General features: G+C 41.9%; 1 protein-coding gene across 1 annotated transcript; it reads left to right on the top strand.

Annotated features, from left to right (window-relative positions):
- The first annotated feature begins 8,224 nt into the window (after positions 1 to 8,224).
- LOC129722347 (E3 ubiquitin-protein ligase parkin) lies at positions 8,225 to 10,270 on the top strand. Its single transcript, XM_055675727.1, has 6 exons — positions 8,225 to 8,699; positions 8,772 to 9,152; positions 9,215 to 9,363; positions 9,421 to 9,619; positions 9,672 to 9,809; positions 9,864 to 10,270. Exons 1-6 carry the CDS (start codon positions 8,382 to 8,384, stop codon positions 10,173 to 10,175), a joined length of 1,497 nt encoding a protein of 498 aa, XP_055531702.1. The 5' UTR covers positions 8,225 to 8,381; the 3' UTR covers positions 10,176 to 10,270.
- Positions 10,271 to 19,586: the final 9,316 nt, after the last annotated feature.

Here is a 19,586-nt window from a genome sequence, read left to right on the forward strand (position 1 = left end):
TTGAACTTGGCCTTCCTAAGGGGATCTACAAGTTTATTAAAAACATTTTATAAAAATAGTACATTTTTTTTTCTTCAAAAACTCTGACATTGTTTTTTTCAAAAAACTTACATATAGTTGTACCGTTTTTCGTACAAAGCTTTACGATAGGTTGTCATAGCTGTCTATAGGATCTCTTTCAAAGTACCTATATTGAAACGTTAGAGTTAGTTTGAGCTTTACTGCCGCTCATGGCAAGTCCGTCCCAATTGCATTTTTATCAATTTTGAGTTTATTTATGGAATCAATTCCTTTTTATATCTACTTTCGATAAAACAAATATTTTTGAATACTTTGTTCTGAGGAACTATGAAAAAAATAGCAAGTTGGTTTGTCCCATAGCAAAAGTGATCGCTAGTCGGTCCCATTGAAAAAATCTTCGCAATTTAACCCCACAGCCAATAATGATTATGAAAAATGTGATATTTACCAAAACTAATGGTCTTCAGGTTTAGAATTGGATGTACCAAGTGATATTCGATAGGAGGTTTGATTAAATTTTACGCGTTCTACATCGTGTGGCTCTAGCTGATAGTACAATGTTTTCTTCAAGACAAAGTTTCCACCAGTAGCTTCTTTCAGCTGTTGTTTGTTGACAGTGAACGCTTTAGGTGTGTGACTGTATTGTTAGTTGAAGCATTCTTGAGTAAATACTACTCTTCGTATTTTATCCGTATTTTATGTAACGACGTGCTTAAGAATTGTTCAATTATTGTCGTGAATTTCGTTTTGAAGAATTTGTCAGTCATATTAAATACTTCGGTACGCTACTTAGCTGTTTTTTAACGGAGCAAACATTTTCCTAAGCTATAGGTATTCTTTCATATTTGTTTCCACTGCTACGTGAAAGCTGTCCGCCGTCACGAACGTGTGTCCGCTCTCAGGAAAATTTAGAACAAGTTCCTACACCTAAACTGACTTTGAATTTATCAGTATGTAAAAACAAAATCTAATTTTATTTTGAGCGGCGCAGTTGGTAGGTATATTGTGTTATGCTTCTCACAAAAAACTTGTTTAATAAAGCACGAAAGAAGGTCATTTATGAATTGACCAGCGATAGATTCATTCCAAACGCACGGTATAGCACCGCCATCGATTTGCAGTAGTTTGTTTTTCATCACCGGTCGTAGCTGGCTATGGGACTGAATTGCTATCATTCTGGCTACGTACCGTAAAAGTAATCGCATGTGAGTCCCAGCTTATGATTTTCAACAAATTTTAATCAAATTTCGGTGTTCATGCAAGTTTTATGATGCAAAAGTGTTAGATTGTCATTGCAGTACTAAATTCTGTTGATGGTATTGATTGAAAAAGCATTTGAGTGCAAAATTTCACCTAAAGCGTTACGATTTTCAATTGCTATTTTCTCGTCAGCACCAAAACGCAAATGGGACGGACTTGCTATGAACGGCAGTTTAGAGATTACCTACAAACTTTTACCACATCACAAAGCACGATGCGTTGGTGGATTCAATTTCTTTTTCTCGGGCTTTTTATCGCATCACTCCCCTACGTCCCAGGTTTAAGTAATGCTATCGTCAGGTGCCTAAAAGATGATTACCCGTTGATCACTATGGGGCCGTGTCGACTGGTGTGCCCCAAGGTAGTAACTTGGGGCCAATTCTTTTTCTGCTGTTTATTAATGACCTGGCCAAGTTAGAGCTGCATGGAAAGTTACGTCTCTTTGCTGACGACACGTCAGTCTTCTATCAAGAAACAGAATGCGCTGCTATCCAGCTTCAAACTAATTTGATGTCAATGAATCTATCGAAAACCAAGTATATGCTCATTCACTCGTTCCGCAGAGAACTCCCGGCTCGCGAGCCAATTGAAATCGCCAATCGTGTCATCGAAGAAGTATTTGAATACCCATTTCTCGGCCTAACGCTAGACAATAGAATGAACTGGAAGGCCCATCTTGAGTCTCTCAAGCGGAAGCTAACATCACTCTGTGGTATATTAAGGAAGGTTTCATCATTTTTGCCTTTGGCGACTATGAAAACACTATACTTCTCACTAAACCATTCTCGGCTCCAGTACCTAGTTGCAACGTGGGGACTGGCTTGCAAATCTTCTTTGAGAGAGCTACAGGTGATACAAAACAGAAGCTTGAAAGCCGTGTTCCGGAAACCTCATCTGTATCCCACTCATCTACTATACGAAGATCCCAGGGACTCAACCCTACCAATCCGTGTACCCCAGGAGTATCAAATGTTGATCCACTTGCGAAATAACATCACTTCAACCGTCCTTGTCACAAGAAGAATGCACGAAAACCGCTCAAGCAGACAAACTGGTCACCTGTATTTGCCACGATTCAACACGGAATACGGTCGCAAAAAATGTCGTACATTGGTAGCAAACTGTTTAACGACCTCCCCCCATCATGTAAAAATGACCCCACAACATATATCTTCAAGCGTCGTTTGCGAGCTATCATGAAAACGAAAATACCACAGTATCTAGCCCAATTCTGGATTACACCCGAATACCACAAAACACTACTCACCAATGCCTCTGCCGTACGCCGTAACCAGAGCAACGCCATCAACGCGCGAACCACCAGCACCACCCCACAATTGTCGACAAGTATCATCACCAGCTTCAACTTATAGTTAACAACATCGTATCACACTTCCTTAAAAGAGCAGATGCTCACTGGAAGTGCAAACTTGTTCTAGCGATTCAAGTGTAAAAAATATATCGGAAATAAATTAAATTAAAATTAAATTAAAAGGTTTCACTTATTATCAACTAAATATTTTTCTAGATGATTTCTAGATGAGTATACAATTTACCATAACTATAAGCGCAAAATTTATCGTAGATGATCAATCTGCTTAAACAAATTTTATTTATTTTGATACTCAACAACAAATTAAAAATCATTTGGAATATACTCAACAGAAAAGCGTATTTTAAATTACTTTCAGGTAAGGAAATTATTATATTTGTTAAAGACAATGAAATATTATCAATAATTAAACAACCATTATCTGTTTGTTATTTTGGTTTTGAGAAAATGATATTACTGAAAATTCTATTTACAATTTGCGCAATATCTAATAACCAGTTTTCTTGCACCTTCATTTTTTTCATAAATTTTTCATACTTTATTGTACATATATTTGCAGAATAAGATCACAAAACAAAAGACCACGAAAGACCACGGAGGAGAAGGGGGGTATGAAAGGGATCAAAATATGACCACGTAGTTTAGGAATGGTCCCGAATGCATTTTATTATTTTGGGTGTCGCAGAAACTCACAGGGCATATTTTTTTAGGACAAAATTATTTTCTACAACCTTACCAGAGACACTAGTTATGCCAGTCAAACAAACCGATTTAGCTGAAAAAATAATTTTAATCTCCAATTGGACACTCTGTGGGTAATTAAAATATTTTTATAATCGAAACAGTTGGTTTGATTGGCATAGTGCCTTTGGCAAAGTTATAGATAATAATATTGTCCTTCCAAAAATAAACATGTTGTAAATTTTTTTTAAATTTAATTTTTCTTTGATTTCTTCATCGCTTCGGTATTTTTTTTTTGTAATTTTTACACAAAAAAAGATTTTTGAAAAATAAGCTTTTTTATGTTAATTTTAATGTTTCTTTTACATTAAAAAAATTAATTTTTCAGAGTTTTTTTTATCGGAAAGATAAAATTACTGTCTAAAACTTTTCCAGAGACGTCACACTGATCAAAAAACTTTTGGCTCTGAAAATATTTATAATCACAATAACCCTCCCAAAATAGCATTTTAACTAGCTTCTCAGCCTATAGAAACGTTTATGCAAAGTTTAGGCCAAATCTAAAATGACAAAAAATATTGAAACTGAGACATTTTTTGTGGAACTGCTCAGTTAAAAAGTAATTTTAAGTTATATTAAAAAATGTGCAAAAATATTGAAAACTTCAAAGTTTACAGAATAGTTAACTTAAATTTTATTTTCCTCGATTTGATAAAAATGTCACTTAGTCTAGTCTGACTAAACGGTGTTAAAAAAAATTCAATAACACTGGTCGACAAAAGCGAAAAAAAAGTTGCCCTCCAAAGGTTTTACAGCTTTTTAACCATTCCTGTGAATTTTGCTGCTTTTAGAGAATGCAGAAATGCATCAGAAGGCCGCCGAGGAATTGCTTATCGGATTCGTCGCTTTTACGTTTGCATAGGGAACAACTCTTTGGAAAAGTTATCTTTGCTAGGGACACCAAAACTCACAGGAATGGTTGAAAACCTACCTACCATCTCTCATTTTTTCCAGTTCGAGCTCTAGGACAAAACTTGGATTTTGAATGATGAAAGTGCTATGAAAGAAGGATTACTATTTTAAACATAGTTGCATTCAAACCAAAAGAATCAGTTCAGAAGTTCATTAAATTATTATTTACAAAGACATTTCGAGTTTGACCTTTATATCATTTGTATCTATCGCGCTACTATTACCTGCAATATAATCTGTATAAATGAATGCATCAAGATTTTAGTTTTTAACATTTTTGATTTTCTCGTCATTGTCGGTTTATCGATAACTGAATACCTACGTTACTCTTCGTCGACCAGGTAAGCACCTTGCGATCAGCTGTTGAAGGGTACTTCGTTAGCGTACGCTCCAACGTTACAAATCATTGTAATGCTATGTTTCAGAAACATTTATTTTATTTTTCGAAATTTCGCGAAATTTCGCGAAATTTAGAGACCAATTTCGTTTCGTCTCGAGAACTCGAAATCCACCTTGATTTCGTTTCGACTAATTTGGCGAAATCGAAATTAAGGGTTAATTTCGTTTCGTTTCGTTTCGACACCAGAAAAGCCAGTTTCGCACACCCCTAATTGATTAATTGATTCACACCAAGAACAAACGTTTGAAATTAAATTTGGCTGGTCTCCCGATTTCAACAGATTAGATTAGAACTGTTTAAATAAACCACTTAAAACTACCCGGTCCTATTTCCTAAGCAAAACTCTAACCACAGAGAACAGGCATTCATGTTTATTCAAAAGAATTTGGAAATTATGTGTAAAAATTTGAACCAAAATACGTTAATACACTAACGACATCTGCAGAGCCGGATTTAAGGGGGGGGGCCCAGGGGGCCCGGGCCCCGGGCCCCCACAAAACGAGAAAAAGTTCTTTTCGCTATCAATAATGAGATTCAATCAAAAGTTTAATTTACAGCAAGAAAATTTAAACAGACCATTCCAATCTGAAACTTTCCTTCAGTGTCATTTTTCCGCGAGCGTCAATATCACAACTACATCCATAAGAGTTCACCTTCGATTCTCTTGGAATGACACACATTACACAGCGCGCATGGGAGGTAAAGCAGGGAAGAAAATAATCCAGAAGTTTTTTTAATGCATTGCTGTTGATTCCAAAGAAAAATAAGCTTACTTTTTTTTTTTTTTTTACTCTCGCTTATTTTCCGTCGGTCTAGTTCCGCCACTGTTGTGGCCAATCACCGACGCCCAGGGAGGCGACTCCACACCCAGGACCCTAACTCACGACCCGTTTATCAACGGACCGGCGCCAACGGCTTTACTTCCTCATGCGATGGAAGGCATGATCCCAGAGATTTTCCGCCTCAGAAAATCTCCCGGTGTCGGCTAGGATTGAATCTAGACCAGTTGGGTTGGTTGTGAGTAGATCACGCCACCTCACAACCATCGACACCTATGTCGGCGGTGGGATTCGAACCCAGGCGTCGAGCGTAGTTGGCGGAGACGTTACCAACCACACTAGGCCCCCGCTCTAAACAAGCTTACTTGTCCGTGTACAAATTTTATTGACCTGCAGATGTGTGTAGTTTTTTCCTAGTTTCTGTAGATTATTGCTTATATTTTCGCCTTATATTTGCGCAGTCTCTCTCAAATCGTGTGCCAATTTTTGCCAGTGGATTGCAATTTTTTCAAATTGCGGTAGGATTTTTTTTAGATATTAAGAAAAATTTTCCGAATTTCAGGTTTGGCTGTAAACAGTAAGCAAGCACCGAATTTATTATTACATTTGTTCAAAATGTGCGATCGCCACAAAACCCCGCGTGTATATCAAAGTGGAGCTCGAAAAAGAAGATTACAGAAGAAAAAAATCAAAAACTCTTTAGTGCCTTCAAAAATCTTTTTTTTTTAGGATTTATTTGAGCCTAATACCCCGTTCACACTACACTCCTTATTACCCGAAATCGGGCCATTCGTGCTGTCGAGGCCATATCACCATGTCATATCCATATCACATGATATTCCATACAATCGATATCATGTTCGAAAACCAATAAAAACCAGATTTGCAGCAGTTGGCAACGATGACACCCCGTTAGGCATACAGACGTGAGGCATACGAACGCGAGGCATAGTACGCTAGGCATAATGGACGGCAGGCATACGGACACGAGGCATATGGACGCGAGGCCGAATGGACGCGAGGCCGAATGGACGCGAGGCCGAATGGACGCGAGGCCGAATGGACGCGAGGCCGAATGGACGCGAGGCCGAATGGACGCGAGGCCGAATGGACGCGAGGCCGAATGGACGCAAGGCCGAATGGACGCAAGGCCGAATGGACGCAAGGCCGAATGGACGCAAGGCCGAATGGACGCGAGGCCGAATGGATACAAGAATGGGAAGTGATGTGGAATATGTTATTATCGTAATCATCTACACAGCATTCGATAACATGTATTTCGATTCAAAGTGTCATTTGGAGAGGAATACACTCGCGGCCTTCGGCCGACTCGCTGTTCGAGCGAATGCTGTCCTTACTCGCTACCGCTCGTTCGGACTTAACTAAGGGAAGAAAACTCTGTTTGAGTAGACCTAGCAAACCAGTAGATCAGTCGTTTGGGTGCGAGAGGCCGCCGCTTCCGACGGCGGGTCGGCGGCCGGCTCGGACTGCGGAAAACACGGCGGCTTAGTGCCGCCTCGTTTCCTTGCTCTCGATTATGCGTCTTCGCCGCATGATTTCAAGAAAGGTATTACACCCAACTTAAACTCTGTAGGAATATAATAACACCTGAACTACATTATTGGATCTCATGCGATCGTACAACATCGCATTCGGCCTCGCGTCCATTCGGCCTCGCGTCCTTTCGGCCTTGCGTCCATTCGGCCTCGCGTCCATTCGGCCTCGCGTCCGTTATGCCTTTTGGCAGTATGCCTCGTATCCTTTATGCCTCACATCCATTATGCCTCGCGTCTGTATGCCTAGCATACTATGCCTAACATCCATATGCCTAGCGTCCATATGCCTCGTGTCCCGTCCCCGTTGGCAACACGACCAACAGACATTTGACGCAACCCTACAAATTTCGAAATTCGCTCTGCATGCGAAATAGAAGGAAGGAAATATTTTTACTCTTGTCATCCCGCACATTTTGACAATTGAGTTCACATTGGTGCGAGCCAACTAGCTGAAATCTCTATCCTAATTACATTGCTCTTGTTGTCTTGTTTTTGCCTTGACCTGTTTTTGTTTTCTTCTCTTTTCAATTACCGAAGTAAATGTCAAACCATATCATCTGACTGTAGAGTGGACACCCGAAGTGATATCCAATATCATCTGGCGATATCAGGAAATATGCGGCGTAGTCTAAACAAGGCATAATGATCTCGAACGTAACTGGAGAAAGGTCTTTTTCGAAGATGAAGATGAAGATGATTGGAAATAGGTTGCGTACGACTATGAAAAATGAAAGGCTGTCAAACTTAGCATTTTTGAGTTGAGAGTACGATATTCTGAAAGAGTTGAATGTTGATTATTTAACTAATAAGTTCTCTGAACAAAAAAACTCTAACAAATTTTTGGTAACTTTTCAATACGATTTAACTCGTACGATAAAAAAAAACGGTTTTGTTTTATTTCGAGGCCCCCACTGTAAACTGGGCCCGGGCCCCCACAATCGTAAATCCGGCTCTGGACATCTGTCTTGTGGTGCCCCAGTTGCATTGCAAAAATATTGCCGTATCGATAATTTATCGATATCAGTGCTTGGTTTATCGTTGACGCGAGCGCCACATAGCGGGAGCATTACCACTTACTGTTAAATGACGGTTTCAAATTTTTCAACATCTTTTATAAATATGATGAATGTCTGTTCTCTGTGCTCTAACATCCACCGTTGCAAAATAAGTTCATTACGCAATATACAAATGGCCTTGCATTCAAGGTTTTTCAGGGTTTTTCTATTCGTTCAGATCCTGGCAACTAATGACAGCAGTTTGTTTTTATTATCAGCTGATAAAATCGAAGTGCAAGAATTAGCGTCGGAATCAGTCAGATATTTTTATTTTGCTACGTAGAATGTACTGTTGCCTTCCATTACGCGTATTTTGTCGAATGTATGGTTTTTGTGTCGAAATGTAAAATTAACGAGTGGGGATTTATCAATAACCGCATAACGATGTTCGATTTGGTCGGATTAATAAAAAGCATGATCTACAATGTGTTAACCATATTTTCTTTCGGTCGCAAAAAACTGAGCAATACGCTTAGTATTTACGTGAAAACCAACACTGGGAGCACGCTGGCGGTAGACCTAGAACCACACATGGATATCAAGGACGTGAAAACGATGGTCGCTCCTCATCTTGGATTAGAACCAAGGGAGGTAAAAATAATATTCGCTGGAAAAGAATTGTCCGATGCCATCACGATTAGTGTAAGTTTTACATTCGAGTGCAACAACCCATTGCATCATCATTGTTATTGCTCTTCATTGACCTTTTTTCAGGAGTGCGACTTGGGACAGCAAACAATTATTCACGCTGTTAGGGCAAAAGCGATACTTAGAAGAATGAATGATAAAAGACTTTTAGAAAGTAATGTAGATGAGACTGCTTCCACTAAACCGCTTTGCGAGACAATGACAGATTTGCGAATGATAGAATGTAGTGAAGAAGAGATGCGAGCTTCCGGCGAGGTTAGAAAAAAGGCCCATTTCTTCGTGTACTGCTCTCAGTGCGAAAAGGTTTGCACCGGTAAGCTGAGAGTGCGTTGTGGCATCTGCAAAAGCGGAGCTTTCACTGTACACAGGGATCCGGCCTGTTGGGATGACGTTCTGAAAAAGAAAAGAATCACAGGACATTGTGAGGACTATGACGTTCCTTGTGTGGTATAAAAAACGACAAAATTTTTAAATAAAGAGTTTTCAATAATTCCTAATTTGAATTTCAGGAAAACGAATCAGGCGATCCTCCATTTACGGAGTTTTACTTCAAATGCGCCGAACATTTATCAGGCGGGGAAAAAGACTTCGCAGCTCCACTCAAACTTATAAATACCAATCACAAAAATATTCCCTGCATCGCGTGTACAGACGTAAGGTTGGTATATAAAAAAAATCAAATTTCTAATAATGAATACTAGTTCAAACATTCCAGTGAAACTGTTGTTGTATTTCCTTGCGAAGCTGGACATGTGACTTGCTTGGAATGCTTTCGGCAATACTGCATCTCGAGATTGTTGGAACGTCAATTTGTGGAACATCCGTCCGTTGGTTGCACCCTGCAGTGCCCCGTAGGCTGCGAAGGTTCCTACATAGATGATGTACATCACTTCAGGTTACTGTCGAATGAACAGGTTTGAATGAAAGCAAGCGTTTTGCTGGCAATATGTTGAATTTATGTTTTAGTATGACAGGTATCAACGCTTCGCTACAGAGGAATACGTACTTAGGAATGGCGGAGTTTTATGTCCTCAACCAGGCTGTGGAATGGGTCTGCTAGTGAACCCAGAATGTAAACGAGTTCAATGTGTAGGCGGTTGTGGGGTACGTTTATAGCAGTTAATGATTAGAAATTTATATTTACTATGTTCTACGTAGTTTGTTTTTTGCCGGAACTGCCTACAAGGTTACCATCTCGGGGAATGTCTGGAAACGCCACAACCTAACTCAGAAACATCCTCAGGTTACACAATCGATCCACTGCGAGCTTGTGATGCACGTTGGGATGAAGCAACGAAAATTGCCATCAAAGTAACGACCAAACCGTGTCCGCAGTGTCGAACCGCAACCGAACGGGACGGAGGATGTATGCACATGGTTTGTACCCGATCCGGTTGTGGATACGAGTGGTGCTGGGTGTGTCAAACCGCCTGGACACGGGACTGCATGGCTGCGCACTGGTTCGGATAGACTGCTTACTTAAATACCAATAACGCTTGAGATTGTCGAAATTTTGCAGTTGCTGACTTATATATTTTTAAATAAATATTTATTTTGTTGCCAAAGTGACTTGTTGCTTTTATCATATACTAAGCCGTGTGCTTCGCTAATACCGTTCCTTTTAAGTTCCCCAGCCTGACAGTAGCATGGTAGAAGGAAGGAATGATATCATTTCTTCCTTTAACCATGCCAAATACATTTCTTCAAATAACATATTCTGCTCAACAATCATTATCTGGAAAACCGTGGAAAACGATACAACGTCGCACTCTTCTCAAAACACTGGAAACAGATGCATTGCAAAGCGAAGTGGCTTTAAGTTTTCCGTTGCAGTAGCTGGTTCATGCTAGTAATTAATTCTTCACACTTTATAGTTAAGTCTCAAGGGGAGGCGGGGGAAATGAAGAGCAAACCCTTGCCATCTAACAACATTCCATCAAGTCAAGATTTTTTTTTATTACGGAGGATACAATGATGATCTATTTTTTTTTTAAATTGTTATTACCCACAACAACTGATTACCTTTTGTGATGTTGAAAAAATAAAATTGAAAATTACAGAACCGATCGAAAAAAGAACGGGGACAGTCGCATCCAACCATTGTGGCTATAGCTAAGCTGAGCTTCAACAAAGTTTTTAAAACAATCTAGAATGGGGCCTCCTAGCTTTCCTAGATTGATAACTAACAGTTTTGGTTGACCATGCGTCTCCACTATTCGGGTGGATCAGGTGCAAATGCTTCCTCACAACATACGTATTCGTTATCGGATCACAGCACCAAATTCAAAGAACTGCTGCTCTCTTGTTATTGCTAAACTTAAATGCAAATTATGTGTATCGATTTATTGTCACTAAAACCGCTAGCTCTTTTTCAAGATAGTTTCCCAAGCAAATAAACCGCAATTACCTGTTATCAGAAAAACCAAGCACCAATCAAATAATAAACTGATAACAACAGGAAAATTAGATTAGGCAGGAAATGCTCCCGTCGATAGTGGATTCGTTCGATAGCTAAATGCGTACCCGTGACTCCAACATCAATCATATGCCCTTCGACCACATTCGTACCGTGACTGCAACGATGAAAACCACACCCAGCCGGAAGCCGACCGTCGCGAGCACCGCATCGAACAAACGGATCAAGGCGAACCAACGGGAACGTAACCGGATGCACGGTCTCAACGACGCTCTGAACCGTCTACGTCACTGCGTTCCGTTGCCGCTGCAGTTCACTGTGACCCGATGTGACCACACTACCCCGCAGAGGTTATCTAAAATAGAGACGCTTCGCTTGGCAAAGAATTACATTTTCGCCCTGTCGGAGGCTCTGAAACAGAATCGGCGCTTCAACTATGATGAACTGGTGCGCATACTGTCGTTCCGGTTGAGCCTAAATACATGTAGTCTGCTCAGGGGCCGTCTTGAGATCGACGATCACCTCCGAGCAGAATTAGTTGAGCCTAACTACGAAGAGAGGAGCTTGTGCTACTACCACTGCCTGGAAGGATGTCATCTCAATCATCCGGACCGAATGGATTGTCCTATGGAAGAAAGTGTCGAATTGCCGAATGAAGGAGCAGTGAATTGGATTTCAGTGGACATTTTAGACAATCAGTGTTGTACCTGTGAATCGGAGGAGCGCAGATTGGGCTAAGTGACCATACTTGAAAAATTTACAAAAATGCTGAATAAACATAACATTTCAATATACGTCGTTGTTTAATTACTTTTACGGAAACTGAAACCGGATGTGGAATAAATTTTGGTTTATAACAATCAATCAGCAGCACTTTCGAAAAGTAATCGATCGCCAAATAATGTATTTCTTGGCAAATTTTATATGTTACTGCTTCTTACTTCCTCCAGAACATCAACCCCCGGAGGCTGCCGGAAGTCCGCCTTGACGTTAGTCTCATCATCCATGATGAGACAATGGGGTTTCGTAAGTGTCTGGGTAGTTTCCGGGCCCGTGACTCCCACCGTATTTTGCCGTTCGTCACAATTTGGAGCCTTCTGTACTTTGTACGTATGCAGTCCCTCCCGGTTCTTGGCTCTCTGAGCAGGCAATGGGATTCCGCTCAAACGCTTTCACGACACGCTTGTGATCCTGATCACTAATAGAACATTCATTTTGATCGCATTTCTCCTTCCGTTCGATGCTTAGAGTTCCGTAATAACGTTTAATCACACAACTCACCGTTGACTGCACGATTCCGAGTTGTTTCCAGATGTCCCGATGAGAGAGTTGAGGATTTTCCAGGTTGTTGCGCAAAATCAGTTGCTTTTCGGCTGACACCATTTTTCCAATTTTCAAAAAACTGACAGCGATAAAAATACAGTATAAACAAAACGCTATGAAATACTTCTACTCAAACGTTCATGAGAAAATACCCAAAAGGTGATGTTTTTTTCGTGATGCAATTCTATGTGGAAGTAAATGCCCTAACATCCGCCGACCGGGCGTACTCATTCATACCACAAATCCAACGAGTACGGGTCTACCACGGAGTCGCTGGCTCTCTGCTGATTTTTATCTTTGCTAGTCGCTCTTCCGACATTCGTGCCACGTGGCCAGCCCACTAAATCCTGCCGTATTTTATCAGTTTGATGATATCCGCATGTTGGCATGCTGAGTACGTAACGCTGAACGACCCGACCCCCCTTCATTTTTTTAAATTTTGAGCAAACATTACAGTTAAGTAGCAGTCTAAGCTACCTCTCCCCCTCCCCCTCATGTAACAATAAGTAACGCAGGCTCAACCCCACTCCCCCCCCCCCCCCTCATGCGTTACGTAACTTGTGTGCGACGCCTTATGAAAGTACCAAGGTACACAAATTCGTCGACTGCTTCATAGGAGTAGCTCAGACACCTGTAACAGACGAGGTTAGACAGCCGATTCTCCAGTTAAGCTGAAACGCACTGTGAAAAGCATTTTGGAAGCCTCTGACTCCACTAACCCAGTCGCGCCCACTGCAGCGTTCGTTAGTCAAAGTCGTCTCGGCCCTGTGGCTAGTGGTGAGAACGAGGTCTTCCAACTTGCTTACTCAGGCAAGTACTACTTTGACTCAGGTTCATCTCTGTGTGATGAAGTTTCCCGCACTCAGGTGACTACGAATTTTCCCGAGCTCGACAATATTCCTTCTTTCCCGAACGTTATTCTGTCGCATCATCAAACCACCCTACCGAGTTTCCGGAACCATGACATCGCTGCCGGTACCAGCAGAGCATCACCTACTTCTACTCGGAAGTCGGAACGCATTGTATACAGCATTATGGAAGCTCCCAATCCCTCTGACACAGTCCTGCCCACTGCCGCCTTCGTTCTGCATAATCGTTCCGATCCTGTTGTCAAGTGTGGAGAGGGAGTCTTCCAAATCTCCAACCACGACGAGTATCCGCTTAATATTTCTGTTCACAACCCGCCACATAACATATCTGCCGTTTCCAGCAATGTAACACAATTGGAGTTACGGAACCACTTCATGAGATCTGACACTCGAACTCGCTCATCCGTCTCGTCCGACTTGCTCTCTAACCTGATACAAGCTTGCGTGCTCTGATTCCTGATACGACATCTACGCCTTCATGGAAACCTGGTTAAATGCCAATACGGTGTCGAATCAATTGTTCGATGAGTCGTATGCTGTATACAGAGAGGACCGAACTCCAACTAATAGTGATAAACGTACAGGGGCGGTGTTTTGCTGGCCATCCGCTCTTGCATCAAATCGCGTCAAGTGTTCCCTCCAGGTTACTCCGAAATTGAACAACTCTGGGTTTCGGCAACCTTGTCAGGCGTGAACACTTTCATCGGCGTTATATATCTGCCGACCTACCGTGTCAATGAGCTTGCAGTCATAGAGAAACATATTAACTCACTTGATTGGATCGTTTCTCAAACAAATGCAACGAACAACATTATCGTTATCGGCGACTTCAACCTTTGCAGTATCACATGGCAGTCGAACTCGAAAGGCTTTTTCTATCCCGACGTCACTCGCTCTGGAAATAGCTTTACATCCGCATGTTTGTTGGATGCCCTCTGCACAGCTTGCCTTAGACAGCTGAACGAGGTTCTCAATGAAAACGGTCGTTTGTTAGACCTCTGCTTCGTGAGCGACGAACTGGGTACAAAGTGTAGCGTAATGCGGGCCCAATGTTTGTTAGTAAAAGATTGTAGGCATCACCCACCGTTACTATTATCAATGCAGCGTGACAGTGGGAGTGTTTTCGTTGATGCTAGCGCGAAAGCAGTTTATTATGACTTCAGCAAAGCCAATTATGAAGAGATGAACTCCTTTCTCATGGGAGTTGCCTGGGACGAGTTTATTCGAGATCATGATGTCAACCTAGCCGCTTCTACTCTCTGTAACGTGCTACCACAGACTAACAGACGTAACACTGGAACCTAGCTCCATCGCCACAAAAACGTTCATTTCAAATTTTCAATCGAATAACAGTCATCGCGCGAAAACGTCGTCTGGGGCGCTGTCATGCAATCTCATACATATTTTGTAGTTCCCCATTTGACACATGCAGTAACGCTGGCGCTGATGTCGAAAAACATGACGCAGCGCGAACACCGACAACAGATGGTGTTAATGTTACTAACGTAAAGTACTGGAATCATCCGAACGATGATTTTATTGAAAATCTGTTCGAAGTGTTATGTCTGTTAGTCTGTGGTGCTACTGTATGCCATTGATCAGTTTGTTCCGAAGAAGTTTACAAAAGAGCAACATCATCCCGCTTGGGCCACCTCTTACCTTAAACGACTTAAAAAAAAACAAACAAAAGAAAGGCGCTGAAAAAATACAGCAAAACTCGAACTGCGACGTCAAGAGCGCGCTATCTCACAGCTAATACTCAGTACAGGAGTATCAACAAACAGTTGTTCCATGCACACCTTAATCGTTTGCGACGTGATCTTAGACGGAAGCCGAAGGGATTCTGGTGCTATGTTAGTATTAAGAGGAAGGAAACTGGCCTTCCTACATGTATGCGAAATGGCAATCGCGAGGCTTCTACCATGGAGGAATTAGCCTCTCTTTTCCACGAACAATTTAGCAGGGTTTTCTTGGATGTACCAGCCAACTCCGATGCTATCATCAGCGCTACTGCGAATGTTCCTGTTTTCCCAGATATTGGTCCTCACCACTCGATAACTAGGGATGTTATTATTACAGCAGCCAAACTTTTGAAAAATTCTTCCAGTGTTGGCCCAGATGGTGTTTCAGCCATTGTCCTCAAAAACTTCATCTATGCTCTTGCATCCCCGTTAGCAGTGATTTTCGATTCTTCGCTTACTCATGGTGTCTTCCCAAGCTGCTGGAAAAACTCTTTTGTCTTCCCGGTTCACAAAAAAGGATGTAAGCGTACCGTTTTTAATTATCGAGGAATTGCCGCCTTGTGTGCTTCGTCAAAGCTTTTCGACCTGACAGTTCTGAGCTTTTTGACACAGAAATGCTCGCAGTATATTCGTCAGACCAGCATGGCTTCGTTCCGAAACACTCCACTACCACTAACCTTGTATCATTCACCTCTTTCATCGTACGGCATATGGAAAAAGGGTCGCAGGTAGATGCAATTTACACAGATCTTTCTGCTGCATTCGACAAAATGGATCATGAAATTGCTTTGGCTAAATTTGAAAGATTAGGCATTTGTGGCAGTCTCCTTTCTTGGCTGCGCTCGTACCTGGCTAACAGAAACACTTCCGTAAAATAGGTGATCATGTTTCGTTCCCATTCCAAGTGAAATCCGGCGTTCCACAAGGTAGTCATCTCGGACCATTCTTGTTTCTGTTGTACATGAACTATGTAAACTACGTTCTGAAATGCCAGAAGAAATCTTACGCTGATGATCTGAAACTTTACTATGTTATTGAAAAACCAAGTGATGCCCTCTTTCTCCAACATGAACTGAACGTCTTTGCGGCTTGGTGCAAGACGAATCGAATGGTCCTCAATGCTTCCAAATGCTCTGTGATATACTTTGGGCGTAAGCTATAGCTAGCCTTCCCCGACTACGTCTTAAGCGGCACTGTGATAAATCGCGAAAGCACCGTGAAAGACCTGGGAGTACTTCTAGATTCTTCACTAACGTTCAAAAATCAAGTGTCATACTTTGTTTCGAAAGCATCATCTCAGTTAGGATTCATCTTCCGATTTGGCAAATACTTCCAGGATGTGTACTGCTTGAAGGCTCTATATTGTGCTTTAGTACGGTCAGCGCTCGAGTACTCAGCCGTCGTATGGGCGCCATATTAACAAAACGGAATCAATAGAATCGAGGCGGTTCAACGAAAGTTCGTACGTTTTGCGCTGCGTCATTTGCCGTGGCGTGACCGGAATAACCTTCCTAGATATGCTGAGCGCTGCTGGGTAATACATCTGGATGCTCTCGACGTCTGAAGAGATGTCGCTAAAGCCTGCTTTATCAGCGACTTGCTAACTTCTAATATAGATTGCCCCAAGCTTCTCAGTCGTCTGGACTCAAACACCCGTAGACGTGCTCTTCGGTCCCATACGTTTCTTGGCACAGGCAGATCCAGGACGAACTACGGGATGCACGAACCGATGAAATGTATGTGTCGCGTTTCCGACAATTGTTTTGAATGTTTCGATTTTAATTTGTCTAGACGTGTAATTGGAAATAACTTTTTGAGAGTGTTGTCTGTTTAAGTTAGTCTTTACTTGTTAACTTTAGTTCTAGTTTTAGTCATTGTTTCTACCTGTTGACTGTACAATCAAATAAATAAATAAATAAATAAATGAATAAGTATCATTTATCATTATCGCAGTACCAACTTCTACGCTATCCACCAGCCACCAAGTACCTACTTTGTTTTGGCATAGTAAGTCCAATTCTCGCTGCTTCCCTCTTGAAGGAAACGAGTGCCTTTTCCACTGATCTGCAGTTAATATCAATATCATCCGCGAAGCCAAGCAGCATATGAGCCTCCAAGATAATAGTACCGCTTCTTTGCACGTCAGCTCTCCGTACTGCACCCCCCAAGGCAAAGTTGAACAACAGGTTCGAGAGCCTGTAAATACTACAACAATCGCACTAAACTGTTTACGAAAATCTTTATTTTTCCCGTATTGTTCACCTGTTTTACAGAGCACACCTTTCAATCCACTGCGTCTCCTTACATGCCTTTTTCTGTTCGATCCATCTTTCGCTCTGCTTTTGTTCTTTCATTTCTCTTTCAGGGTGCTTAGCTATTTCCCTCTCTCTCATCTACAACACTGTTAATCCGTTTTATCTAAAACTCAGCTAGCTCATACCCTACAGAGCCCGTCACCCTGCTTTAGACCGGCTAACGTCACGAACGGGTCTAAAATTACGCCCGTTATCCTGACGCATGATTAAAACCCGTCAAGGGTGGCACGATACAGCCTAATCAGTTTAGTGTGGAAACCGTGTTCGTTGCACTTACTTCTCTGATGTTGTCATGGATTTGACGCTAGGTGAACATTTGGTTCGTTGTAGATCGTACTTCCCGCAAAACCGCACTGGTACTTTCCGGCCCTCAGTCTATTGAACAGGATGCGGGATAGAATCTTCCCGCTGCTTTGTTTTTTCAACATGCTACATGCACAGACTAACAGACGTAACACTGGAACCTAGCTCCATCGCCACAAAAAAACGTTCATTTCAAATTTTCAATCGAATAACAGTCATCGCGCGAAAACGTCGTCTGGGGCGCTGTCATGCAATCTCATACATATTTTGTAGTTCCCCATTTGACACATGCAGTGACGCTGGCGCTGATACTGCACTTCCAAGAAATTCAGGGTTGTTTGGGGCCCCAAATAGAACAAATAAACTTGGTTCTGGCTTTCTGCTATCAAGTTTCGTTTTTTCCATATAACGATTCCCCACCCTAATATCCATCCTCCTCAATTTCTCTCCTGTTTCTGTCAACGGCTCTATTCTCTTCGCCTTTCAGCAACACCTCGAAATGTTGTTTCCATCGCATGGCCACCAGTGTCGACTCGGTTATCAGGTTGTTGCACATGACGGGGATTGGCACCGTCCGGTTCCTGATTCCGTTTACCAATTTATAGAAACTTTTCGTGTCGTGCATGGAGAAGCTCCGCAAGAGATCGTTCGCAGTGCTTACTTTTCGTGCGTTGATGGAGTCTCATTTCGGCCACTCTAGCCGACGATAACTCTCCCTCATCTGGCGAGTCACACGAATTGCCGCCACCTTCGTGCGAGCACGGGCCCGGTTTTTCATCTCTTCACACTTCGCATTGAACCAGGTGTTGCGTGTGGTTCCTGCGGTCGTGCCCAACACAATAATGGGACGAAAGAACTGCTCCCTGTGCGCTTTGCGTTCCCGATGAAAATCCTTATATCATGTTATTATTATTTATTTTCACAGGCACCAGGTAGAAAAAAACCACAATGACTATGGGGTAATCTATATTAGATGTTACCAAGTCGCTGATAAAGCAAGCTTAAGTGACATCTCTTCTGACGTTGAGTGCGTCCAGATGTATTAATCTGCAGCGCTCAGCATATCTGGAAAGGTTATTCCGGTCACGCCACAGCCTGGAAGTATTTGCCCAATCGGAAGATAAAAAAGAAAATTTCCAGCTCGAAAAGATCCTCGACCTGTTCGGGAATCGAACCCGATATCACCACCGTGTGGGAGAGCTAGCTGATCGACATCGCTAACCACGGAGCCACGGGGACCACCATAACACACGATTTTTGAACGTTAGTTAGGAATTAAAAAGTACTTCAAGGTCTTTCACGGCGCTCTCGCGTTTTATAACAGTGCCGCTTAGGACGTAGTCGTTGACTAGTTGCCTAGTTGGCTAGATGTCGCCCAAAGGATATCACAGAGCATTTGGAAACTTTGAGCTTTATTCGATTTGTCTTGCACCAAGCCGCAAAGAAAGGAGAAAGGACACTGGTTTTTTTTAACATAGTAAAGTTCCAGATAATCAGCGTAAAATTTCTTCTGGCATTCCAGGACATGGTATAAATCGTTTATGTACAAAACACACAAGAATGGCTCAAGATGACTACCTTGTGGAACACTGGGTTTCACTTGGCGCGGGAATGGAACATTATCACCTATTTCAACGGAAGTGTTTCTAATAGTTAAGTACGAGCGCAGCCAAAAATAAAGACTACCGCCATTGCCCAATCTCTCACATTTGGCGAAAGCTATTTCGTGATCCATTTTGTCAAATGCAGCAGTAAGATCTGTGTAAATCTTATCTACCGGGTCGCAGGTAGATCAAATCTTTCATATGTCGTACAATGAAAGAGATGAAAGATACAAGCACAGACTAACAGACGTAACACTGGAACCTAGCTCCATCGCCACAAAAAACGTTCATTTCAAATTTTCAATCGAA

The sequence above is a fragment of the Wyeomyia smithii genome, chromosome 2 (genome assembly GCF_029784165.1).
Source record: "Wyeomyia smithii strain HCP4-BCI-WySm-NY-G18 chromosome 2, ASM2978416v1, whole genome shotgun sequence".
Lineage (NCBI taxonomy): Eukaryota > Metazoa > Arthropoda > Insecta > Diptera > Culicidae > Wyeomyia > Wyeomyia smithii.